The sequence below is a fragment of the Microcaecilia unicolor genome, chromosome 3, assembly GCF_901765095.1.
Source record: "Microcaecilia unicolor chromosome 3, aMicUni1.1, whole genome shotgun sequence".
NCBI classification, from domain to species: Eukaryota; Metazoa; Chordata; class Amphibia; order Gymnophiona; family Siphonopidae; genus Microcaecilia; species Microcaecilia unicolor.
Genome location: NC_044033.1, coordinates 243,089,040 through 243,116,080, shown reverse-complemented (window position 1 = coordinate 243,116,080; position 27,041 = coordinate 243,089,040). Strand labels below are relative to the sequence as shown.

Sequence of the window (27,041 nt, the reverse complement as noted above, 5' to 3'; positions counted from 1 at the left end):
AGCCAGTCAAGGTATTTGCTGCAGCAGTGGGTGGGGAGCGGCAGGGCAGTGGGAGGAGGGGAGCAGTGAGGCGGTGGCGGCAGACCAAAATGTGCCCCCCCACCTCAGGCTCTGGTGCCCTCCCACTGCAAGGTCTGGCTACGCCCCTGCATATAACAAAGCATATTACATAAACATCACAATGAAATTGTGACTAAGGGTGTCCTCTTTGCTACTCCAGGCATCAATCACATTCAAAGATGTGGCTGCTTATTTCTTGGAAGCTGAGTGGGACATTCTGGGAGAATGGCAGAAGGAGCTGTACAAGAAGGTCATTAAGGGGATTCATGACATCCTCATCTCTCAAGGTAAATATGTCTTCTCTATCATCTGCTGCACAGCACAGTATGCAGTCAGTAGTAGAAATATCGCAGGTACCAGGACCCATGGGCACCTGAAATTTAGAACCTGGCTGCTGATGCCATCCCATATCCAACAGGAACCAGCGAACCACCTCACTGCTGCAGACTCTGTGCTGTAAGATAAAATGAATACCTTAAACTAGAGGCTTCATACAAAACCAGATGGTGTCTCAACTTTTTCTATACAACAAAAATTTGGCACAGAAGACCAGAGGGAGGATTTGCCTCTCAGATTTCTTGTTGAGCATTACAGTTTCTGTGTAAGGGCATGACAAGTCACCTGCACATTACTGAACTATACTGTGCAATGTGTAACCCCTTCTGTTGGTAGAAAGATACCACAGATAAGATTAAACCATAATTTAAATGCCGTTTTCCTACTTCTTAACAGGTTATTCAATTGTTAATCCTGATGTTATATTCAAGATCAAGAAGGAAGATGAGAAATATTTCACTCAACACTTGAAGTGGGAGGGACGAGAAAACGTAAATGACCCCACCAAGAGTAAGTAGATGTTTTGGATTTAAAAGGTTTTGCATTTTCAGATCACAGGAAATAGATCATGGACATCAAACATTTGCCCCCCCCCCCCCCTGTTTACTAGCAGCCCAATCACTTTGAATGGGCTGTGTTGGCATTGCTACACTGCTTAGTAAACGGAGAGGGGGTGGGGGTTGGAGACTTAAAATCCATGTATTTATTTTAAAAATGTATATCCTGTCTTCACAATTACACATTCATAATTTCCTAATTTAATATTATTAGATTCTTGGTGAAACCTGCTTGACATATTTTCTCCTAACAGGCCTCCCAGTGGTAACATCTGTGTTCTCGCTGAGCGTTAAACAAGAGGAAGATCTCCTCTTCATGGATCATCCTGAATCAGAGATGTCTGAACAGATTCATCCTTCTGTAACAAGTAAGTATAAAATTCCTCCTCCACATTTTTATTAAGGTTAGCTGGGACCATGTAGGAAATCAGTACTGGTGGGATAAGAGGCCTGTGAAGAAACAGTGTGTTTTAAGCCTGTAAAATGTATTGGATATTTTCCTGCCTAAATTACTTCTGAAGAGTATTTTTCTAGTTTGGCCAGCAGATGGTGCATGTTTATGCTTAAAGTTGTTACAGGGGACAGACTTCTTTTAATTGACACACATATAATAGGAAGTGCCTGTAGTGATGTAACCAGTTTTTATTTGAACCTTGACTGTTCTGGGCTCTGATTGGCCTGGGGTTTGAAATTATCTAGCAGTCGTTGCTGGCTGTTGCTTCGTTTCAGCCCAGGAAAAGAGAGAGAGAGAGAGATCTTTGCTGAAGCCCTGTGAAAAAACAGTTATATCTGGTGAACAGCTATATATGTCCTGATCTCCCCAGGTACTTTCTAGGAAGTAAACAAACCTTAAGTTAGTTTTATAATTGCTGCACTTGTTCACTGTGTTCTATGCCTGGAGGTTACAGATAAAAAGACTCTGAACTAGTCAGTGGATGGTGACCCTCACGCCACGTACTGAGCCTGACAATCCCACCACTCTGCCACAAAAAAAATGACAAAGGTCTGTCATGAAATGCCTAGGCACCTGCCTGGGGTTACCTCTCAGCCACTTAAGAGGGTCTATCCCCAGCACAGCTGAGGTCTGCCTGCACCTACAGCTTGTGCTCTACACTAGCACCCTCCTCCCACCGACTGGGTCACAACCACCTCTGGGTGAGTCTCCCACTCTCAAATTATCCCCACTGATTTCTAGGTTACTGAGGCCACACTCCCAGTGGTCCCATAGTTCCCAGAAAGCACTCACAGACCCAACACACAAACCACCAGGATTATTTATAAGTTCAGACAGACAGGCAGGCAATAAACTAAATTGTCTTAAAAAAAAATGAACAGTGTACAAAAAATGTGCAATCAGCAAACAATGACAGGTAACTGAAATATGAATCAATTATAACACTAACTAAACATTTGTTTGCTTTCTAGAAAGAACCTGGGGAGATCAGGACATATAGCTGCTCACCAGTTATCAAATACAACAGTTTTTTTTACAGGGCTTCAGCAAAGAGCTTTCTCTCTCTCTTCTCCCAGACTTAAAGTGGGGAAAAAAAACCAGTACAATCCAAATGAAAAAAGCTCCTGGGCCAATCAGAGCCCAGTCAATAAGTTTTTGAAAAAAGCTGGTTACATCACTATAGCCATTTCCTTTATCTGTGTGCTAACTAAAAGAAAGAAAGGTCAGTTCTTCCTAACAGCTTAAAACTTAACATTCACCACCTGCTGGTCATACTAGAGAAATGCACTAAAGGTAATTTTACAGGTTTAAAACACACTGTTCTGTCACACCAGTGGCGTAGCCAGACCTCGCGGTGGGAGGGGGCCAGAGCCTGAGGCAGGGGGCCACATTTTAGTCTGCCGCACCCCACAGCAGGAAATACTGGGTCTCATCGCCTCCCCCACCACTGCCTCGCCGCTCCCCCGCCACACCCCACCGCACCAAATACCTTTGCTGGCGGGTATTCAGTGAAACTTGAGTAGGAACGTGCAGGACGTCAGGAGGAAGAAAGCACAAAGCAGAGATCAGCGAACGTGGCGTGCCAGAGACCGGCGCTGAAGAAGGCTTTGGCTGGCGGGGGTTGGGGACCCCCACCAACAAAACCAGGGGACTAAATGTGTGTGTGGGGGGGGGGGGGGAGCCAGCCCCCCGTGGCCCCACCTAGCTATGCCCCTGTGTCACACCCTTATTGTAGTGTTGCCTAAATCAGGAAGGGATCCTATAGAAGGGGCTGAGAGCGGTAGGGAGGTGGGGCAAAAAGTGCTGCCTACTTTGGGCTCACCCCCTCCCCCTCTGGTATCCACAACAGAGCTGTTTGTAGCGCTTTAGGAAAGGAGTTGCCCACTTCAGTATTAAAATGATCATGATATTGTTAGAATTAATTTCTGATAATGATCAGTACAGCAGCATTCCTCTTTTTTTTTACTTTTCTGTTAGCACTGCCTATGAAAATATTATAATTCTGAGCACTTATAGGCTCTGTGATAAGTTAACATATTGTACTATCTTTGTCCTATAACAGGCTCCCACCATGTCAATGCTGACATTTTATTCCGATTTGGGCATGAAGGATTTGGGACTGAGCCTCAGGGATCTGAGGAAAGAGGAAATCTGACCACCACAGGCACATGTGAGGAACTGCAGGAAGAAGGTGATGTAACTCAGATTAAAGCTAGACATGAGCTGATCCAAAAATGTCCTACACAGCTCCTCTGGATCAGGCATAGTGAGAATGAGTTCTTTATTCACGTTCTCTGCTTCTAACTGTTGTGTAGATAATGTGATTGTTCTGGTTCCCTTATTTCTACTTTTCTCCTTACATTATCTGAGCTGCCTTTTTTGCTTTTCTTTCCTTCGCTTTCTCATATTCTCCCTCACCATTTTCTGTCCCTTCTTTTTCTTTCAACATCTATTGACTCTCATCCCTCATAAGTTTTTTTAATCCTTCTTGTATCTTGCACTATTTCTGGCCTCTCTCTGTGTTCTCCCTTCTATCCAGCATCTTGTGGGTTTTGTTCTTTGTGAGCCAAACAGTGCTGCCAGTATGAAAGATGCAGGCAGGATGGTCTTATTGTATAAGAGGCTGGATAAAGGACAGTCCCACTGCAGTGAACAGGAAGAATGAGGAAAGGTGGCCAAACTGGCAACTCCAGAAGGGAAGGATGTAAGAACCACACCGAGAACAGTAGAAAGTGGGAGTGAGGCAGAATGATTGAACATGGTATTAACAGGATGGGATAGAAGAGGGAGGAAGCAAGAAAAGGGATCGAGGTAGATAGGTCCCCAAATGAAGCAACAGGAGGGGGAAAGAGAGGGTGACCACTAGTATCCATATTGGGAGACAGGAAGATCTGAGTAATCTATCCACTGGCAGTAGCAGGGGAAAAGGAGACAGGAAGACCCAGATTGGTAGCACCAGGTTGAAGGAAAGTGGGATTCTAAAGCAAAGGGCACATTCTGCAGCGGTTTTCATTACCATTTTCAGAATTACTCAGGATCCTTAACTCCTTCCACCAGGATACTTACATTTTCAGAGGTCATAAAATTCCCGTCATCTTAGTTTTAGCCAAGTTTTGCTTTTCTTAGGTCTTAAGCTTTCCTATAAAACCCAAAGTTGTTTATCCATTCTTCATACAGGCAGCCAAAATTATACCGCTGAGCCCACAGCTGACGTCCTGAAAATGGAAGAGGTTCCTATCAGAGACCATCTAGAGGGAGGAGGGGAGGATACTCATAGCAAGAGCGGTGAGCCAAGCAGTCCTTTATAATAAAATCCTTGCTATGTGCTGTGGAGTATTTCTACATTTTCACATGATGTTTTTGGTTAGTGAATGTAATCAGAGTAAAGGGAATCAGTGCAGAGACTGGAGGGGAGGAGGAGATTTCCAGAAGCAGCGGATGAGATCAAGACGATCTATTTATGTCTCTTCATGTGCCATTGCTCACCTATACCTGACTACAAACAAATGTCTTTAAAGATTCCTCTGGGGATATTTACCTGTATATGTCTTACTCATTAGCTGTATAATTTATGTACATTCTTTCATTTTTATCCAACAGATGATGGATTTAAAACTAAGAGAATGAGAGTGTGCGATGGGCAGAAGAAGGAGGAATGGAAATGCAAAGACCCCTTCAGAGACAGCCCAGATCCTTCAGCTGATACTGTGGGACGTATTAGTAGCGTAAGGTCACCTATCGTGAAAGAAAATACCCTAAACACAGGGGGATCGAATGTATGTACTGAACAAGAGACAAATTCCATCAACTGCCCAAATTTCAGACAAAATCAGAGAATCAGCAAAGAGAGACTTTATCAGAGCACCACATGTGAACAAATGCTCACTGGGAAGTCAAATCTGAGAGGACAAAAAAAATTTCATAGACAAGACAAGGAGTGTGAAAAATCATTTACACCTACATCACAACTTACAATTCATCAAAAAGTTCCCAAAGAAAGAAAACCATCAGAATGTTCTGTACATGATAAAAACTTCAGTCAGGTATCTGAACTGAGGAGATGTGAATTAATCAACACTAGAAAGAAACAAGTGAATCAAATGAACCTCAGAAGTGAGAAGCTATTTAAATGTTCAGCATGTGATAAAAGCTTTAATCAAAAATGTAAGCTCCGAATTCATGAAAAAATCCACACTGGAGAAAAACCATATCAATGTTCTGAATGTGGTAAAAGGTGCAGTCGAAAATACCACCTCAGAATTCATCAAAGAAGTCACACTGGAGAGAGACCATATAAATGTCCTGAGTGTGATAAATGTTTCCCCAGCATATCTGATGTAAAAAAGCATGAAAAGCTTCACCATGGAGGCAAACCATACAAATGTTCTGAATGTGGAAAATGCTTCAATCAAAAAGGTAAGCTCAGAATTCATGAAAGAATCCACACTGGAGAAAAACCATATAAATGTTCTGAATGTGATAAACATTTCCACAGCAAATCTGATCTAAGAAAGCATGAAAAAATCCACACAGGAGACAAACCGTATGAATGTTCTGAATGTGGTAAAGGCTTCAAACAAAAAGGTTACCTCAGAATTCACGAAAAAATCCACACTGGAGAAAAACCGCATAAATGTTCTGAATGTGGTAAAGGTTTCAGTCGAAAGTATCACCTCAGAATTCATCAAAGAATTCACACCGGAGAAAGACCATACAAATGTTCTGAGTGTGGTAAAAGCTTCAGTCAAAAACATAACCTCATAATTCATCAAATAATCCACATTAGAGAGAGAGAGAAACAACAAACATTTCAGCAGGAAAACTAGTGAATTGCAGTGCGAGAATACTGAAGGGGGCGAGAATACTTTCCTCCGTTTTCTGAATTCTTGCCGAGTAGCTTCAAATGGTGACCCTGTTGGATACCTGAAAGGTTTAAATTAGCCCTCTCTTTACCAAAGGATGAGTGATTGATAATTGCAGCCAATGGCAGTGGATTATAAATGAGATGGTTCCACAGCAAACGTAGAAAACCTGGCACGATAGACATCTGTAGATTCTGCAAGAAAGTGTCCACAGCAAACGTAGAAAACCTGGCACGATAGACATCTGTAGATTCTGCAAGAAAGTGTTTAGAAAAGCCATTTATCACATAGTTGACTGCAAAGGTCTGATGGCCGAAAATTACTATATAGAATGGCACAGTAAAGTGGCACATCTCATTCATTGGAAACTTTGTAAAGATCACAGCATTCCTGGAGATTAAAGAGGTTATGATCTTCTGGGACATCCCTATTCCAACCATTAAAAAGCTGGGTTTAAAGACATTAGACACGGGGGTAATAGAGAAACACTAGAATGGCACCAATCATAGAAGTGTCAGTCCTAGACTCTGGTCTGCGTTTCACCCACTTACAATCGATCAAGTCAAATGCACTCTTCACAAATATGCCGAAATCACAATGCCTGCTTGATAACTGCCCTAATTACCTTCTCAAATCAGTCCCTAATTTACTCATAAGCTATTTGCAGTCAACCATAACTTTATTGCTATCCCAGGGCCTATTCCTCCCTCAAAATGACATTATTTTGACTCCCATACCGAAGAACACCCAAACCAGCCTAAGGGGGTCTTTTACTTAGGCGCGTTGGCATTAAAAATAGACATGCACTAAATGTTAAAGATGCCCATAGGAATGCATCATCTTTGGCGTTTAGCGTGCGCCTTAGTAAAAGGCCCCCTAAGTGTAGTCTCTAACTACAGACCAGTGGCTTCGATCCCATTATTGGTAAAAGCAGGGGCGTAACTATGTGGGGGCATGGGCCCCCGTAGATTTGGCCCTGCCCCCCCACCGCCAACCCTCCCCCGCCGGGTTCCTTTGCTGGTGGGGGTCCCCAACCCCTGCCATCCGAATTTCTCTTCTCCGGCGCGGCCACATTGCTGATCTAAAAGCAAGGCTTCTGTTTCTGTGAGTCTGACGTCCTGCACATACAATGTACAACGTGCAGGACGTCAGACTCACAGACACAGATGCCTTGCTTGCAGATCAGCAATGCAGCCGCACCGGAGAAGAGGACTTCGGATGGCGGGGGTTGGGGAGCCCCGCCAGCAAAGGTACCTGACTGCGGGAAGGGGGGGGGTCAAAAGGGTTGATGCCGGGGGGGGGGGGTCAAAGGTGGTGGTGGTGGCAGGGGGGGTCAAAAATGGCAGTGGGGCACAAGTGCCGGGGGGGGGGGGTGAAACCTGCCCCCTCACCTCGGGCTCTGGACCCCCCTCCTGCCGAAGTCTGGCTACGCCCCTGAGTAAAAGTAATAGAGGGGTTAGTCATGCACCAACTCAAGGACTATCTCCAACTTCACTCCATTTTACATAACTCACATTCCGGTTTTAGACCTTCTCACAGTACTGACACTGATCTCACCACCCTTTGGTAATAAAATATTAATTTATTTCCAGGGCTTTTGACACTGTTTGACCACAATATCCTACTAAACATCCTTGACCATTACAGAGTATGTGGAGCTGTGTTAACATGATTCTCATGCATCCTAAGGTCTAGATCATATAAAGTGAAACAATCAGGTACAATTTCATCAGCATAGGCCCCTGGTTGTGGAGTGTCCTAGGGCTCCCCAATCCTATTTTTTTTAATATTTTTTTTTCTTTATTAATCTTTTAACAATCATAACAAATTTATGAGTGATAATACTCAATTTGAAAAACTAAATAATAGGAAAAAGATACATAATCTTTACATAAGTTACTTAACTATCGACCACTATTTTAGTAAATGATCCAAGATGGAAAAATCGAAATTAAACTAAAATTAACTAGAATATTTAGAAACATCTTTCCTAGGTACTTCACTCCAATCTGTCTTACAGTGTTACATTTTGAGACTAGACTACCACATTAACCTCTTCCTTACTTAATAGAAATTGCTCCAATTGTTTGGGCTCAAAAAATTGAAAATATTTTGACTGAAACAAGATCCGACATATACAAGGAAATTTCAATAGAAAGTTGCACCTATTGCTACAGTTCTCGGACGCAAAGCCAAAAATGCTGCGCCTATTCTGTGTTTCTCGTGATAAATCAGGATAAACACGAATTTTAGAGCCCAAATAAATTGAATCCAGACGTCTCAAGGAAAGTCTCAATACTGCATCTCTATCCATTTCCAGAGCAAATGTAACTCTTTGTGTTATAACTGTTGGATTATTTGTAGTAAATAATTAGCAGATTTTTATACACACAGCTTCAGCTTTAGAAATGTTAATTTCTTTTCTTCATCTCTCTCACATACACCCCAGAATAATTCACTGCTGAGTCACTTTAAAGTTGAAGTAACAAAACATCTGTTTACTCACAGTTTGTAGTTAGATTATATTCAGACAGGCTTATATATACATAATACTATACATTTGGATTATCAGCTCTTTCCATGTGCTTAGATGGTAATGGATGCTCACACCATAGATCCTCAGCTTAGGAGAGACCATGAGCTCCATGTGCTGTGCCTAATCACACCCACAGGAAGTTGCATGGGTGTGACCTCTCTAGGTAATTGACATCAGAGGTCACAGAGTAATCACAGAGAAAAACATTGCTGACAGACAATGCATGTTAAATACAATACATTATTCCAACAATAACCTCCAATGATGACTCCAAAAAAAGTAGTAAGATTCATTACTCCACCCCCTGGGGGTTGATTGTTTCCTGGTAAACATTTGGAATCAGTTTGTAGGTAAAACGCTCGAGTTATAGGAGGTAATGAACTTTCTGACATACGTAGTATTTCTACTAGGTATTTTTTAAACATCTGAATTGGGGTAACTAATGGTGACCTCGGAAAATTAATTACCCTCAAGTTAAGTCTTTTAGCTTGGTTTTCAAGATACTCCAATCGTCTAAAGGTAAAATTCTTATCTTTAAGTAAGGTTTGTCCAAATAACTCCATCTTTTGAGTTTTTTCATCCAGACGTTTAACTTCAGAACTTTGAAATTCATTAGTCTGTATTTGGCTCAATGCAGCCTCTGATAAAGCCTTAATTACTTCAGTGTTTTTTGTTATCAATGATTGTAATGAAGAGTGAGTGGAAAAAGTCAAGTCCCAAAGTGACTCTAATGTCAGTACGGCTGCTGGTTTTACCACTTTCCCTAATAAAACATCAGGAAGGGTTGCTTTAGCAGCTTGTTCCAATATACTCACTGTCTGTAAAGACAGCCCAGGAGCCGTTGTTATCAATGGATTCCTCAAGCCATTAGCATTCGATTGATCTCTCCCCGCAGGCACCTCCCTCCCTGCTCACTCTGCTCTCCACTCTGGGATTGAGCTGCAGGTCTTGTCTGGGGAGTTTCTCTTCCTGGTTGGGGAGGAGCCGCACATTCGACAGGGCTGAGAGAGGCCCCATCTACACTGTCAGCCTGCTTCACAAGGCTGGCTTCAGCAGTGGGAGTAGAGGTCATCCCAGGAACAGATGCTACAACAAACTGCTCCAATGTAGCCTGCCGAAGTTGGTGAGTCCCGTCAGGGGTAGAGGGAATCTCCCTGACTTTGCCTCTCCTTTTCCCCATTATGGGGTTTGGTGAGAAACCGTCCTCAGCAGTGCTTAGGCAGCAGAGTGAAACGCATCTGGCGACGTTTCTCAAACCGCTGCCATCTTGGATCTCCCCAATCCTATTTAACATCATGTTGATTCCAGTAGGCAATTTTCGGGAGAAAAATGGTCTCCCAACATTCATTTATTTAGATGATGTTACCATCTATATTCCATTCACTAAAGAAATAAATGAAATTACTCATATCATCACATTAGGTATCTCTCTAATGGAATCTTGGGCATCCAGTTTCACATTGAAACTCAACACCGATTAACCAAATTCTTATTAGTTGCTAATCCTCACCACGCTATAAATCTTAAATCGTTTACCACTAAGAACATCTCATATCCCCTTGACTCAACTATGAAAATCTTAGGAGTCACAATTGACCAATTCTTCACTCTAGAAAACCAAATTTCCAGTGGTCTCAAGTGTCTTCAAGTCATTATGGAAATTGAGGACACTAAGACCATTCTTCGCAAAGTCAGTTTTCCGTATCCTAGTTCAATCCCTAGTCCTAACAAAATTTGATTACTGTAACTCTATTTACATAGGACTTAAAGGGGATCTCCTAAAAAAAAACTACAGACCTCTCAAAACCTCTCATATTCAGACTACCATGCTTCACCAAAGCAACCTCACTTCTGGCAGCCAATAAAAGATAGAATATCATTCAAGCTATGTACCTTCATATACAAACTTTTATATTGTTCGGGCCCAATATAGATGAACAGTCTCATTGAATTACCTTCACTTAAAGCCTCTAAATCATCTAGAGAATATCTTACCTTACATTTCCCAAATTGTAAGAAAGTAACCTACAAAACAATCCATATTGCTAACTTTTCATATCAAGGCACTTAAATTTGGAACGTCTTACCTAAAACCATCAAATACAGAAATTATTTTTTGTTATTCCAAAGTCTATTGAAAACTCACTTCTTCAGTCTAGCCTTTTACGGAAATAAGTACTCTTCTCAAATAAATTCATGGCATTAATTTTTACCTCATCCCACCTCCCACTACTCCTGTCTAACCCAGTTAATCCTAGCCCTTTATGTTTTCCTCCATATTTTAATTATCTAGCTTAAATCACTTACGGCCCTGTTTATTAAGAAGCACTAGCATTTTTACTGTGCGCTAAATGCTAGAGTACCCTGTGGTGAAATGGTGAATTATCCAGCATGTGAATTACAAGAATATTTCATGAAGAGTATTTCTCTAGTTTGGCCAGCAGGTGGTACATGTTTATGTTTAAAGCTGTTACAGAGAAATTACTGTTCCTTCTTTGGTTTAACACAGAGAAGAATCCTGCAATGATGTGGCCAGCTATTTTTAAAATGTGTTGTTCTGGGCTCTGGTTGGCCCAGGAGTTCAAATTCATCTCCAGTCTCAGCTTCAAAGTAGAGAGAGAAAGACCTCTTTACTGAGATCCTGTTGGCATTTATATTTCATAACCTGTGAGCAGCTACATTTCCTATACTTCCCAGGCACTAGATAGTTTTATAATTGATCTATATTCAGTTACTTGTTACTGCTTGTTGATTGCACCTTTTCTGTTCATTGTTCTAACTTTTCAGAACAATAAACATTCTTAGTTTACTGCCTCTGCTTGTCTGGACTAAGAATCCGGGTGGTTTGTGTGTTGGGTCTGTGAGTGCTTTCTAGGAACTGGGGGACCACTGGGAGTGTGGCCTCCAGTAAACTAGAAATCACTGGGGATAATTTGAGAGCGGGAGACTCATCCAGAGGCGGTTGGGACCCTGTAGGTGGGAGCAGGGTGCTAGTGTAGAGCACAAACGGCAGGTGCAGTCGGACCTGAGCTGTGCTAAGGATAGACCCTCTAAGTGGCCGCAAGATAGCCCCATGTGGGTGGCTAGGCATTTCGTGACAACCCCTTTTAGAGTACTGTGTAGAATTCTCATCGTCAAGCAGATGGGAACAGACTTTAATGATCTCAATATGTATGGAAGAAATGTGGAAAAGGGATGATATGATAGAGATATTTAAATACCTCAGTGGCATAACTACATAGGAGGTGGACCTCTTTAAATTGAAAGGAATCGCTGGAAGAAGGGCATAAGATGAAGGTAAATGGTGATATTACAGCTGACTCTATAAGGAAATATTTCACAGACAGGATAATGGATGCTTGGAACAGCATCCCAGCAGAGGTGGTGGAGACTAATGCTTCATCCTCTTTCTCCAAATTCCTTAATCCACATAGAACTCTAAAGAATTTTTCTCAACCTTATTTTGTAAGGCTTGTATATTTTGAGCTAAGGAATTAACTTGCGGCACTAAAATTTTAGCTCTCAGATTGCATCCAAAGTGACTACTGCAGGATAAGATTGCAAACCCATCAGCACCGTTAGTAGATAAATTAGCTCTTCTGCCAACCACTCTAGTGATGTCAGAAAATATCTGAGAGCCTCAGTTGGCCATTCCACATTCTGCACTACCTCTCATGCCACTCATCATGATGGACTTCAAGGTCTCAGCAATCCTTCTTGTTCCAGTTGGCATTTTCTTACTTATCCCATCTCTCATGGTTGTGTCTCCAATGTCACCCACCGGGGCACAATAACTGCTGAAACCTGTGAGCTTTGTGCCGGAGCTGATGGTGAAGTATTTCTTCAGTCCAGCCCTGCCCTTGGGAGTCTCCTGGCATAGTCATTTGGTGGACTAGACAGTTGCCTAGGGTGGCAGAACATGGTGGTGTGGCACAGCACTTCTGACTTCTTGTCCTGTTGCTGCCAACCCAATGTGTCCTCCTGAGCCCGCCAAAAGATTAAAGGACCATCAGCACTGCATGAACCCTGTAAGCACAGATACGCACTGAAGGCGGACTTCCTGTTGGAGGGGAACAGGACAAAGCAGTTCCTCAGCATGAATCTGTGCTTATGAGGCCCACAGTGCTGATAGCAGCATAGTAAATGACCGCAGATAAAGACCTGTACGGTCCATTCAGTCTGCCCAACAAGATAAACTCATTTTACATGGTATGTGATACTTTATACGTATACCTGAGTTTGATTTGTCCTTGCCACTCTCGGGGCACAGACCTTAGAAGTCTGCCCAGCACTCTTCTTATGCTAAAAGTTCTGAAGCTAACGTCAAAGCCCCTTAAAATTTACACTCCAGCCCATCCCTATCCAGTCACAATCAGGGCACAGTCTTCCCAGCACTGGTTTGGGGGGGGGGGGAATTAGAGGGGAAAGGGAGATGCTGGGCACCTGGGGAGAATAGACAGAGGAAGGGGAGGTGCTGAAATCCAGGGAGCCCGGGGGGGGGGGGGGGGGTGCAGATGGTAGAGGGAGTTCCCAGGTGCCGTCCTTTCTCCTTGCTCATATTAAGTGAGACTCTATCAGTGTAGGTAGGGAGGGAAACAAGCAGCAGAAGTAGAAAAAGAGATAAAGTCGGGGCAACAAAACAAACACAGTGAAAAATGCAACATTTTGAACAGAAGCCATATGCTGATCGATACCAGAAATGGGCCTGGTTACGGACAGGTAAATGAAAACTTAAGGATGAGAGCATAAGTGTGCTTGACTGCACAGTGGACTACAGACAAGGTGGTTCACCGCAAACAGAGAAAAACTGGCAAAACAGATGAATGTAGATTCTGCAAGTAAGAAAAGAAATGGTTACGTAGCGGATTTCCGACATGTGAAACTCTGTATACAGGAAGTTTCCAGTGGATGGGACATCGAGCCTAAGTAAACACTATACTGTTAATGTACCATAAATCACTGGGATCGCGACTCTAAGAGACATGTGGATAAAGAAGACATCTGTCCCTGCTGAAAAGAAGCACAATGCATGAAAAGACGAAAAACACAAGGCAGACATTGATGATAGAAGTGGTAATGTCAAATGCTTATATTTGTTTATCGTGAAGAGAAAGAGAAGTTATCAAGAAATGCAGTCAGAGACTAGGAAAATGTGCTGGAAATATGTAGAAATATTTCCCTCATGCTGAGCCCTACAAGTCTGATTACAGACCATTTCCAAGCACACCTTGATAATTACATCCTGTGAGCTCCAGAATAAAACTGTCGTGGTTGGGAGGCGGGGCTAATGCTGGGCAGACTTCTACGGTCTGTGCCCTGAAAATGGCAGATACAAATCAAGGTCAGGTATACATATAAAGTAGCAGATATGAGTTTATCTTGTTGGGCAGACTGGATGGACCGTACAGGTCTTTCTCTGCCGTCATCTATTATGTTACTATGACTATTGTGTGCATGTGTTTGCTACACCGCTACCGTGGATTTCAACAGGTTAGCAAGACTTTCATGCATCGACCTTTGTATTACCACGCAGCTCATTTGCATGCAATTTTTTTTGAACATCCATCATTTTTTCATAATCGGTATCTTGTAACGTGGACCTTTACGTTTTCGGTTCTTCTACGTTTCTTTCATGCATCCGCCCCACAGTGTGGTGCTAGGCCAGAGAGACAACCATGAGGCAGGTCCCTCAAAGCCAGCAAATGCTCCTTTGCTGGGTGCTGGGCCCAGCAGATCAGCAACCTGGCCAATCAGATGGCCAGATTTCCAGGGTGCAGCAGGATGGACTGATGACTGTGAGGACCCACAGGGGAGAACTCTTGACACTATTTCTGCTCCTGCAAGGCTGGGGCCATTGCCAACAGCTCAGGGATGGGGGTGAGAAAGATGGCTCCCAGAGGGGAGGGGGAGGACGATGTAGGGCTGTGATCCACTTAATTGCTATGCTGTGGTGGGGTGTGTGTGTGCTGGGGAGAGGTGGTGGTTTTGGGGGGGATGGTACAGAGGTGCTGTATACAAATAAATAGTGCACTTATCTTTACTGAAAATTGGAGAGAATGAGTCTTCGTCTGGTGCGGACCCCAGCTGGCATGCTCCCTGATCAGCTCTGTGTGAAAGGGGTTGGGGGCTCCACCTCTGGGTCTAGCGGCTGCTGCTATGGTTGCTATCCCTCCTCTAGCAGGGCCTATCTTCTTCAGAGAGTCCGGTTCTGCAGCAGGCCATGACAATCTTGGCAACCTTTTCAGGGCTGTGGATGAGCTCCCCTCTGGAACAGTCCAGACCATAGGCATCAGAACGGGGGGGGGGGGGGGGGGGGGGAGGGGGAGCCACAGGTGGGGGCAGAAGGGATATCAGGCTCTCCCTACTCTTAACCAACACCCCACCACCACTGCTGTTTCAGAAGTGGCAGTGAAAACAAAACAAAACAAAAAGAGATCGCGGCTGCCGGCTCTACCCAAGAACAGGGAAATGAAGTCAGAGGGGGACAGGACCAGCAGCTACGAGAGTGTGAACAGAGCAGCTCCGCAATTGCTTTACTTTTGCATCACCTCTGCTGCTGGTCTGGATAAACAGCAGTGGCGGTGGGGGTAGACACTGGATAAGAAGGGGGAAGAATGGGAGCAGCCGCTGAATGGAAGTGGGGAGACAGATGGGTCAGAAACTAGATGGAGAAGGGAGCAAAAGAGGACAGACACTGGGTAGAAGGGGGAGAGAGAGAGGTGGTGGAAGGGGAGAGAGAGAGGGGCCAAACTCTAGATGGAAATGGGGAGAAAGAAGGGTCGGATGCTGAATGGAAGGGAGAGTGAAAGAGGACAGAAGCTGGGTGGAATGGGAAGAGAAAGAGAGAGATGATGCTGTATGGAGAGGGGAGCAGAGAAAAAGGGCAGATGCTGGATGGGGAGAAAAAGATGGCACATTCTGAATAGAAGGGGAGAAAAAGAGGGCATATGCTGGATAGAAGTGGGACAGGGAGGGCAGATGCTGGATGGGGAGAAATAGAGGGCACATGCTGGATGGAAGGGGGAGAAAAAGAAAGCATATGCTGAATGGAAGTGGGTGAAAGAGGTGACAAATGCAGGATGGGGGGGAAGAAAGAAGATAGAGTTAGTGAGAGACTGAGAAATAAGAGGACACGGTTTAAAAAAAAAAAGGAAATTGAAGACTGTATTCTAGGAAAGAATTATATGTGGACAGAGGCAGAAAATAAACTGAAGAAAGCTGAAAAGAAAAGGAGAACAAAGAAGAGAAAAATGATAAATGGGCAGGTAATCTTGGCAAGAGTTAAGAAGGCAACTAGGAAAGCAGAAAGAGATTGGGAGCAACAAAATAAATGGCCAGACAACAATGGTAGAAAAAATACTTTATTTTTAGTTTAGGAAAAAGTAGTATGGTAGTTGTGTTAATAAATATAGAAAATGGTGATATTTTTATTGGACTAATTTTAATATATTTTTGACTAAGTTGGAGACCAAATCTTTCTTTCTCATTTCAGAACATAATAGCCATACTGGGTCAGACCAATAGTCCATCCAGCCCAGTATCCTCTTCCAACAGTGGCCAATCCAGGTCACAAGTACCTGGCAGAAACCCAAATAGTAGCAACAAGCTCTAAGTCAGTTCCCATCCACCAATTACCCCATGGAAAATTGCCACCTAGGCCAATTACCACCTAATCAATTCCCACCCTTAACATTCATAATGCAAGACACTTTTCCACAGAATAAAACCAAGAAAAAAAAAGGTGACCAATGTAATTATTCAACACACGTCAATCATAAATACAGAATTATAAGCAAAACAGAAATCAACTTACAAATCAATTATTGCTCCAAAACATTAAATATTTAAAGCAAGATTATGAGCAATACCTCAAAGAAAATTCTTCACAGGTTTCTTCCCCAAATCTTCAAACTAGAACAACCAAACACTCCTGAGATGCTTCATACCGACTTCCTTGCTCCTGAGGCAGCACAAGGAGGAAGAGGGATGCTTTGGCAGTGGATTTTTTCGACTGGCTTCGGCATCTCCACCAGCAAAGGTATGATATTGTTATGGAATTTGTCATATAAGTATACTTCTTTGTCATCTGTGACTGCTTGTTCTGCAGTTTGTTACAACAGACTTCAGCACATCCTGTTCATGGTAGCCAGAGGCCTGATAACGGTTTTATCTGCAAACCAGGGGCGTAGCCAAATCTCGGCGGGAACAGGGTCCAGAGCCCGAGGTGAGGGGGCACATTTTAGCCCACCTCCCCCAGCCGCCGACCCTCCCCCACCACTTTTTACCCCCCCCCCCCCCCCGGCGGTGGTGCCCCTCCCCCGCCAGGTACCTTTGCTGGTACCTGGCATGCAGGTGCATGCAGGACATCAGGAGTCAAGACTCACAGAAACAGATCTGACTGGTTTTACATTTTGGAGAGGCGACATTCTACAGCTGACCCCATACAGCATAGCTTTACGAGCAGTGAGCTTTACACATAAGGTTGTTTATCTGATAGCAGACCGACAAACACAGGTTCTCTCCACGGAGTCTTAAGTCCAAATCTTTGTGTCATCTTCGCTGTGTTCTTTGTGATTTTGAGTTTACGAAGACTGTGTTCTTCTGTGCTTACATTGAGGAAATTAGAAAGTCGATCTGCTACTGTGGATCAAAAACTACTTAAAAGAGAGAAAACAGAGTAGGGTTAAATGATCAGAATTCTTAACGGAGAAGGGTAAATGGTGGGGTTCCTCAGGGGTTTGTGCTGGGACCGCTACTTTTTAACACATTCATAAATGATCTAGAAACAGGAATAACGAGTAATGACACAAATTTATTCAAAATTGTTAAAATGCAACAGAACTGTGAAAGACTGCAAAAGGACCTTACAAATGTCAAATGACAGATTACATTTACCCTGGATTTTATACCTATATATATCTATATATCTATATAGATATATATAGTACCCACATTTGGACACAGATCCAAGATGCGCATGCAAACAATTTAGTTAACAAGTCATTAACTATCAATTAATTGACATTAACAATTACTGAATTGGCACTGATTTGCATTTGTGCGTTATTCTATAACTGCAACTGGTGCAGGAGCCGACGAGAGAAGGAAAAATTCTAGACTTGGTCCTTAGTGGAGCGCATGATCTGGTGAAGGACGTTATGGTACTGGGGCCGCTTGATAACAGTGACCATAATATGATCAGTTTTGACATCAACCTTGAAGTAACTGTACACAGAAAGTCAAATACGTTAGCGTTTAACTTTAAAAAAGGAGACTATGATAAAATGAGAAGAACGGTAAAAAAAAAACTTAGGGGGGCAACTGAGAGAGTAAAAACTGTACAACAGGCGTGGATGCTGTTCAAAAATACCATCCTGGAGGCCCAGGCCATACATATTCCGCGAATTAGAAAAGAAAGACGGAAGTCCAAAAGACACCCGGCCTGGTTGAAAAGTGAGGTGAAGGAAGCTATTAGGTCTAAAAGAAACGCCTTCAGAAAATGGAAGAAGGAACCGTCTGAAAATAACAAGAAACAGCATAAGGAGTGTCAAAGCAAATGCAAGGCGCAGATTAAGAAGGCCAAGAGGGAGTATGAAAAAAAGATAGCATTAGAGGCAAAAAAACATAGTAAAATTTTTTTTCGGTATATTAAAAGCAGGAAGCCGGCAAAAGAGTCGGTTGGGCCGCTGGATGACCGAGGGGTAAAAGGGGCGATCAAGGAAGACAAAGACGTAGCGGAGAGACTGAATGAATTCTTTGCTTCGGTCTTCACCGAGGAAGATTTGGGTGGGATACCGGTGTCGGAAATGGTATTTCAAGCGGACGAGTCGGAGAAACTTACTGACTTCACGGTAAACCTGGAGGATGTAATGGGGCAGTTCGGCAAACTGAAGAGTAGCAAATCTCCTGGACCGGATGGTATTCATCCTAGAGTACTGATAGAACTGAAAAACGAGCTTGCGGAGCTACTGCTAGTGATATGCAACTTATCCTTAAAATCGAGCGTGGTACCGGAAGATTGGAGGGTGGCCAATGTAACGCCCATTTTTAAAAAAGGCTCCAGGGGAGATCCGGGAAATTATAGACCGGTGAGTCTGACGTCGGTGCCGGGGAAAATGGTAGAGGCTATTATCAAAAACAAAATTACAGAGCACATCCGAGGACATGGATTACTGAGACCAAGTCAGCATGGCTTTTGTGTGGGGAAATCTTGCCTGACCAATTTACTTCAATTCTTTGAAGGAGTGAACAAACATGTGGACAAGGGGAGTCGGTTGATATTGTGTATCTGGATTTTCAAAAGGCGTTTGACAAGGTACCTCATGAAAGGCTACAGAGGAAATTGGAGGGTCATGGGATAGGAGGAAATGTCCTATTGTGGATTAAAAACTGGTTGAAGGATAGGAAACAGAGAGTGGGGTTAAATGGGCAGTATTCACAATGGAGAAGGGTAGTTAGTGGGGTTCCTCAGGGGTCCGTGCTAGGACCGCTGCTTTTTAATATATTTATAAATGATTTAGAGATGGGAGTAACTAGCGAGGTAATTAAATTTGCTGATGACACAAAGTTATTCAAAGTCGTTAAATCGCGACAGGATTGTGAAAAATTACAAGAGGACCTTACGAGACTGGGAGACTGGGCGGCTAAATGGCAGATGATGTTTAATGTGAGCAAGTGCAAGGTGATGCATGTGGGAAAAAAGAACCCGAATTATAGCTACATCATGCAAGGTTCCACGTTAGGAGTTACGGACCAAGAAAGGGATCTGGGTGTCGTCGTCGATAACACACTGAAACCTTCTGCTCAGTGTGCTGCTGCGGCTAAGAAAGCGAATAGAATGTTGGGTATTATCAGGAAAGGTATGGAAAACAGGTGCGAGGATGTTACAATGCCGTTGTATCGCTCCATGGTGCGACCGCACCTTGAGTATTGTGTTCAATTCTGGTCGCCGCATCTCAAGAAAGATATAGTAGAATTGGAAAAGGTGCAGCGAAGGGGCGACTAAAATGATAGCGGGGATGGGACGACTTCCCTATGAAGAAAGACTAAGGAGGCTAGGGCTATACAGCTTGGAGAAGAGACGGCTGAGGGGAGACATGATAGAGGTATATAAAATAATGAGTGGAGTGGAACAGGTGGATGTGAAGCGTCTGTTCACGCTTTCTAAAAATACTAGGACTAGGGGGCATGCAATGAAACTACAGTGTAGTAAATTTAAAACAAATCGGAGAAAATTTTTCTTCACTCAACGTGTAATTAAACTCTGGAATTCGTTGCCGGAGAAAGTGGTGAAGGCGGTTAGCTTAGCAGAGTTTAAAAAGGGGTTGGACGGTTTCCTAAAGGACAAGTCCATAAACCGCTACTAAACGGACTTGGAAAACTCCAAAATTCCAGGAATAACATGTATAGAATGTTTGTACGTTTGGGAAGCTTGCCAGGTGCCCTTGGCCTGGATTGGCCGCTGTCGTGGACAGGATGCTGGGCTCGATGGACCCTTGGTCTTTTCCCAGTATGGCATTACTTATGTACTTATGTACCAGGACATCTATATTTCATAGGGGCCCTTTTACTCAACAGTTGCCGCACAGCAACCCGGAAATACCGCCAGCCCGACGTGGTAGCGGTGGTAGTTCTGCCTCGAGTGCGTCCAGCACTACGGAAATTACTTCTGTAATTTCTAATGCACCGCTAACCCGGTGGTAATCGCTGTCCGATTACCGTGGGAGCCCTTATCACCATAGCTTGGTAAATGACCCCATAGTGTGCAGCTCAAAAGGGGATATAGCCATGGGAGGGACAGGGCCATGCTGCAAATTTGCAAGCAGTGTCACAGAATAGCGTAACTTACTGTATATCACAGAGGCCATGGCAAGGTGCAAACCCTCCATATTTCTAGTTTTTATTTTAATATAGCTATCTTGCATTTCTTGAAGTTGGGAACAGACATGAAATTGCAAGTCAGCTAGAAATGTATTTTTTTCTGGTAATTACCTTCTAAGGCTGTAGAAATTTGTGGTTTGACATTTGGCCTATACTAACTTGTGATAAGTTGCTGGTCAGCAACCAAGAACCAGAGACTCCTATGACTAAGGACACCTGCAGTATCCTGATAAACAATCAAAAGGAGAAGTGGGTGTGGGTGAAATTGTAGCTTCAGCAAGAGGGTGGGGGGATTAGAATAATGACTATGCATAACAAGGACACAGGTCAAACCATTATCTAATGAAAACTTATGCTTATGTACATGACAAGCACTAACTGTCCATGCAATGAGGGAATAAATAAAAGGAGTTGGAAGGAGATCACGTGACGTCATGACTAGGAGCGGTTGAAAAAAGTCTCCGCTCCTACTAACCTGCCCGTTAAACCCTCGAAATCGCGGAAATTGATCTGGAACAGATCGCTGAACCCACCACCATACATAAGAAGTTAAGGTACACAATCGGCGCGAAGCATACAGAGAATCAATGGCGGCGAAGAACGTTAGAAAAGAAAGAGAAAAAACGCGAGCCGGTGAAGAAAAAATGGCGGCTCCGGCGAGCCCGACTGCGACTGCCATGAGCTCAGTGTGGGTGGTGGAAGTGGCGGCGGAGGTGACAGCCGCTATGGAACCCTTACTTGAGCGACGATTAGGGCCAATAGATAACAAAATAACGGCAGTACAAGAAAATCTAGGGCAGCTAACCAAAGAACTGATGGAATATCAACAACGGCATGGGGCCCTGGAAGACAAGGTACTCAAGATGGAGGAGGAAAACACGAAGCTCAGAACCATGGTGGAAGGCTATGAAGAGAAGCTTGAAGATCTTGAGAACCGTTCCCGCAGAAATAACTTAAGATTTGTGGGACTGCCTGAAGCATTAGAAACAACAAATTTGCGAGTGTTTTTAGAAAAATGGCTGTCAGAACAACTACAACTCCCAGAAGACCTTGGAGCCCTTCAGGTAGAGAGAGCGCATCGAGTAGGGCCTAAAAGTGCAGAAGCAGCACGCCCGAGAGTGGTAATTTGCCGCATCTTAAATTTTGCACACAAAGAAGCAATACTACAAGCTCTGCGGAAAGAACAAGAACTGCACTATGGGAATAAGAAGATTTTATGCTTTCAAGACTATTCGGCATCAGTGGCGATGCAGAGGAGGAAATTTTCTTCCATATGCTCAAAACTCTATGAAAAGAAAATTCGTTTTGCACTCCAGTATCCAGCCAAATTAAGAGTCACTTACCAGGCGGCCACGCAAGTGTATAATACAGTTGAGCAAGCGCAAGCATTTTTGAACTCTGTTGAACTTCGATAACTGGGAGGCTATATGCAGGAACTATAGATATATCATGGCAGACGGATAGAAGAAGGTAAATCACAACAGGCGTTGGATTATAAAGATTTAAGTGAATCTGAAGGATCTCAGAATCTAGAATGAGGATTTACAATTGTTGGAATGGCAAGAGAGGCAAAATCTGGAGAAAAATCATAGGAGAACACGAAGAATAACCAAACCCTCCGGACTTTATGTTGGATTGCATTTTAAAAAACAGGCCGGAATAATGGAACAAAATGCTATTGAGGATTGAGATAAATGTTCAAGAGACCTGCAACAAGCTATATTGTGGAACTGGGATAATCTGCTAGAAAGCCCTGGATGATCTCAATGTAACAAGGCTGGAGAAGGACCCAGAAGTGTCATTAAGGAGAGGTGCAGAGGAGCCAGCTTCTGGTTTGGAGGGACACTTGGATACTTTGAAATGAGAGTCTCCTTTTCTTTTCTCCTTTCTTTCCTCTTTCTCTCGTTTCTATTTGAAGTTGTTACTGATGTTAACAGAATTAAGTTGATATGTTAAGCGCATATATGAGAAAGATGCACTGGAGGGGGGAGGGGGGAAAGAAGAGTACATACATGCCTCCTAGATTGTAAGAGGGAGAGGGTAGGAGGCGTTATACGTGATGGTCTTATGTCGAGACCTAGACTCCGTAGAAGGGAAGTTGGGATTAAAGGGGGTAGAGGAATGTAGAAGGGGAGCAGCGGGAGGGAATAGGGGACGGGGAGGAAGGGAGACCTGGGAGAGACGATTAATTAGATCTAATAAGGATTACATATGGCTTAGGATGGAAAGGGAGGAGGGGTGGGGGCTGGGACACCCCTTATCCTTGAATAAGTGGTATACATATCAGGAACAGGAAACATATATGTTATGGGACCTCTAAAAGTAGTCACATGGAATGTGGGAGGGATCTCGTCCCCTATAAAACGCTCTAAAATCCTGCAACACTTGCAAAGACACAAAGTTGATATAGCCATGCTACAAGAAACCCACTTATCGACAGGGGAACATGCCAAACTTCGAACTTGGTGGGTGGGGGAATGTGTATCTGCAGCGGCACAGGGGAAGAAAGGAGGGGTCGCCATCTTGTTCCGAAAGGGAATAGCAGACAAAGTTAAAGTGCAATTTACTGATCCCGGGGGTAGATTCATACTATGTGAGGCTCATATCCAACGCCAGATGGTGCTGTTTGGTAATGTATATGCCCCGAACCAATATGAGAGGAAGTTTTACAAGATGATCACCTCGAAATTATTAACAAATAATTCGTTACCTATAATAACAGGGGGGGATTTTAATATGGTAATGGACCCATTGATGGATTGTACGGGAATAAGGAGGCAAGAGCTTAATCAGACATCCAGAGGGCTGCCTAATCTTTGCCGACAGGTGGGACTGGTAGATGTATGGAGGATATTAAATCCACAGGGGAAAGACTACACACATCTTTCGCGGGCGCACAGCACACAGGCACGAATTGATTATCTGTTGATCTCAGAACAGATGTTTAGTTCAGTAACGAAGTCGGTTATAGGAGCAACTGTGATATCTGATCACGCCTGGGTGGAGATGATTTGGGCGCCCAAAGGGGAGAAGGGAGGGGAAAAGAGATGGGTTTTTCCTGCAGAGCTATACCGAGATCAGAGTTTTAAGGCTGTTATACAGCAGAGTTGGCAAGACTATAAACAACATAATGTCATACATGCGGAAAATCCAGTTTTGTATTGGGAGGCGGCTAAGGCAGTATTTCGAGGAGAGATTATCAGCTACACAGCACATAAACGCAAAACTCAGAATAGAGAGATATTGAGACTAAGTCAATTAGTGTGTAAAGCTCGGAGGAGGTATGGTCAACAGGCCTCCACCGAGAATAGACAGCATTTAATGCTTTTACAGACGAAATTAAATGAAATACTTCATTATAAAGCTGCGAAATCGCAAACATATTACAAATATCAGTTATATAAGCATGGAAACAAGTGCGGTCGTTTAATGGCGCGCTTGATTGCAGCTAAACAGGGCAAAGCTAGGATCTTGACTATGAAGAAGGGACAGGGAGAACAAATTCATACGGATAAGGAAATAAGTGAGCATTTCTACCAATATTACAAACGGCTATATGAGGCCCCACCTGATGATGGCCTAGAGGGTGGTTCATATCTAGATCAGATCAGATTGCCAAAATTATCTCCCCAAGAAGGGCAATGGCTTAACACACTTATTACGCCAGATGAGGTGTATCTGGCGATTAACCAAAGTGAACTGCTTAAAGCGCCGGGAGTAGATGGGTACCGAGCGGAATTTTATAAAATCATGGGAGAAGAAATAACAGAACCCTTGGCCGCAATGTTTAACACTCTAATAGAGAAGGAAAGGATGCCTCCGGATCTAAATACAGCTTGTATTATAGTAATTCCAAAAAAAGGGAAGGATCCGGAGCTAGCTGAGTCATATAGACCTATTTCGCTCCTAAATTATGAAGTGAAATTGATGGCTAAGATTCTAGCAAACCGATTAGCAAGATTCTTGCCGAAACTCATACATGACTCCCAAGTGGGGTTTGTGAGGGGACGGAAAATTACGAGGAATGTCCGCAAAGTCCTGGCATCATTAGAGGCCAGAAATCGAGGAAAGAAACAGTCTTTGTTAATAAGCTTTGATGCTGAAAAAGCCTTTGACAAAGTAAAATGGAAGTTTCTATACGCGGTTCTTCAGAAATATGGAATCACGGATAGATTTTTGTCAGGGATAAAAGCTTTATACGCAGAACCGAAGGCCAGAATATCAGTCAATGGAATAACAACTAGAGATTTTGAAATAAATCGGGGAACTAGGCAAGGTTGCCCTCTATCGCCTCTATTATTTGTCTTAACTTTGGACCCTTTGCTGAGAGACATTGAGGAGCAACAGGCGGTAGCGGGGATATCAATAGGGGGAGAGGTCTTTAAGGCGGCAGCATTTGCCGATGATATTTTGGTTCATTTATCAGATCCCCAAAACTCTCTGGAGGCTTTGCTGGAGATCTTCTCCGAATATGGAGATTATGCGGGCCTTAGTTTAAATTTAGAGAAGTCAGAGGCTCTGGCCTCTTCGGAGGAAGTATGGCAACAGTGGAGAGGCGAGTTTCCCTTGAGGAAAGCACAAACTTTTTTCAAATATTTAGGAATACTGATGCCCATAAATCCGGCAAGGCTGTATGACCTTAATATCAATAGGCTGCTGCAGGAAACTCAGAAGGTGTTACAAGGGTGGCTGGACCTACCACTATCAATGCTAGGTAGAGTGAATTTGATTAAAATGGTGTTATTTCCTAGGTGGCTTTATGTAATGCAAACCATCCCGATGTGGTTTAGACGAAAAGACTTACAGAACTTCTATAAATTAGCATCAAAGTTTTGCTGGAGGGGCAAAAAACCAAGAATCCGCTTCGCGACCTTAGTAGGTACTTGGAGTCGAGGAGGGGTGGGTATGCCAGATCTAGAACTATATAACCAGGCATGCCAATTGCGCTATCTAGGAGATTGGTGCTTGGACACACAACGATACACCCCCACTGTGCTGGAGGCGGCACTCTGGGAACCTTATCAACTATTCTCACTCTTACATCACAGAGCAGGGGATTTGCCAGAAGGGATCAGTGGGTGTGTGCTGTTGCGACCGCTCAGGGAGATGTGGAAAGTACTTATACGACACCTAGGGGGAGACCCTAAAGTAACAGATCTATTAACCATATGTGGAAACTGTGAATTCTTACCAGGCTTGTCGAGCCGATACTTTGTAGCTTGGGCAAGGAAGGGGATTTCCAATCTGGCACATCTGGCGGATGGAGGTGGGCAGCCCCTTACAGAAGAAGAAATACTGGAGAAAGTGGGTGATTCCTGGGGTAATAAATTTGCCATAAGACAGGTGCGACATTATGTGGCCTCTCTCCCGGGAGACCCTTTAAGAACTCGAATGGGGGATAAGGTAACAAATTTTTTTCACTCTTTGGGTGAAAATGAACCTACGATATCCCTGCTCCATAAAACAATATCAGGATGGCGACCCCCCAGAGATTATAGCAATTTGAAGAGTGCATGGGAAAAAGAGATAGGGACCAGAATAGTTTCATGGGACATTACTAAATCAATAGCAAGAATACCTTTGCTAGTAGCTGATGCTCGCTTAAGAGAATGTGCCTATCGTTGTATTCACAGGGGATATATAACTGCAGTCCAATTAGCCCATATGGGAGAGAATCGGAGACCAATATGTCTTAAATGTGGAAAGGACCTTGGCACAATGTTGCATATGTTTTGGAGATGCCCCACCTTAAAAAGATTCTGGGCACAGGTCCGAAGGTTCTGGACGGAGCGACTGGGGCTTCGGATTTTGGGGACAGCGGAGCAGTTGATTTTGGACATCCCCGGGGCCTTCAGAGGGCAGAATAAATTCGAAACAATATTGCTCAGAAAGATGAGTTTACTAGCCAGGAAATGTATTTTACAGTCCTGGACAAGCAAAGATCCTCCAGCATATTGGCACTGGAGGAATCAATTGCACCAGATGGCTTCTTGGGAGACTAGGGAATCCCGGCTCTCAAAGAACAAGAGAGTCACGTTTTTGGCTGTTTGGGGGCCTTATCTGAAGAATCTAAACCAGAGAGGTCGAAGTTTGCTCTTAAATGAAGGATGATCCATAGATTACAATGAATAACTCCCAGGTCGCGAGGGGGGTGGGAGGTAGGGAGGGAGAGGGAGGGGAAGGATAAATGGGATAAGAGCAATAAAAGAAAGGCTGTATCATAACATGTATAAATGACATAAGTTTATTGACAAATGGTTGTATAATCAGTTTGAGATATGTTAAAGGTTAACTGCAGAGCCTTGTATGGCTTTGATTATATTTGTTGCAAATCTAATAAAAACCGTTTAAATATA

At 43.5% G+C, this 27,041-nt stretch overlaps 1 protein-coding gene across 1 annotated transcript in view; it reads left to right on the top strand.

Annotated features, from left to right (window-relative positions):
- Positions 1 to 6,470, top strand: part of LOC115466413 (zinc finger protein OZF-like) — a 31,048-nt gene extending 24,578 nt beyond the window's left edge. Inside the window, exon 7 of the mRNA XM_030197618.1 lies at positions 5,824 to 6,470. Coding sequence (XP_030053478.1) covers positions 5,824 to 6,233 — 410 coding nt within the window. The 3' untranslated portion in view covers positions 6,234 to 6,470. The remainder of the gene's footprint in view (positions 1 to 5,823) is intronic.
- The last annotated feature ends 20,571 nt before the right edge of the window (positions 6,471 to 27,041 follow it).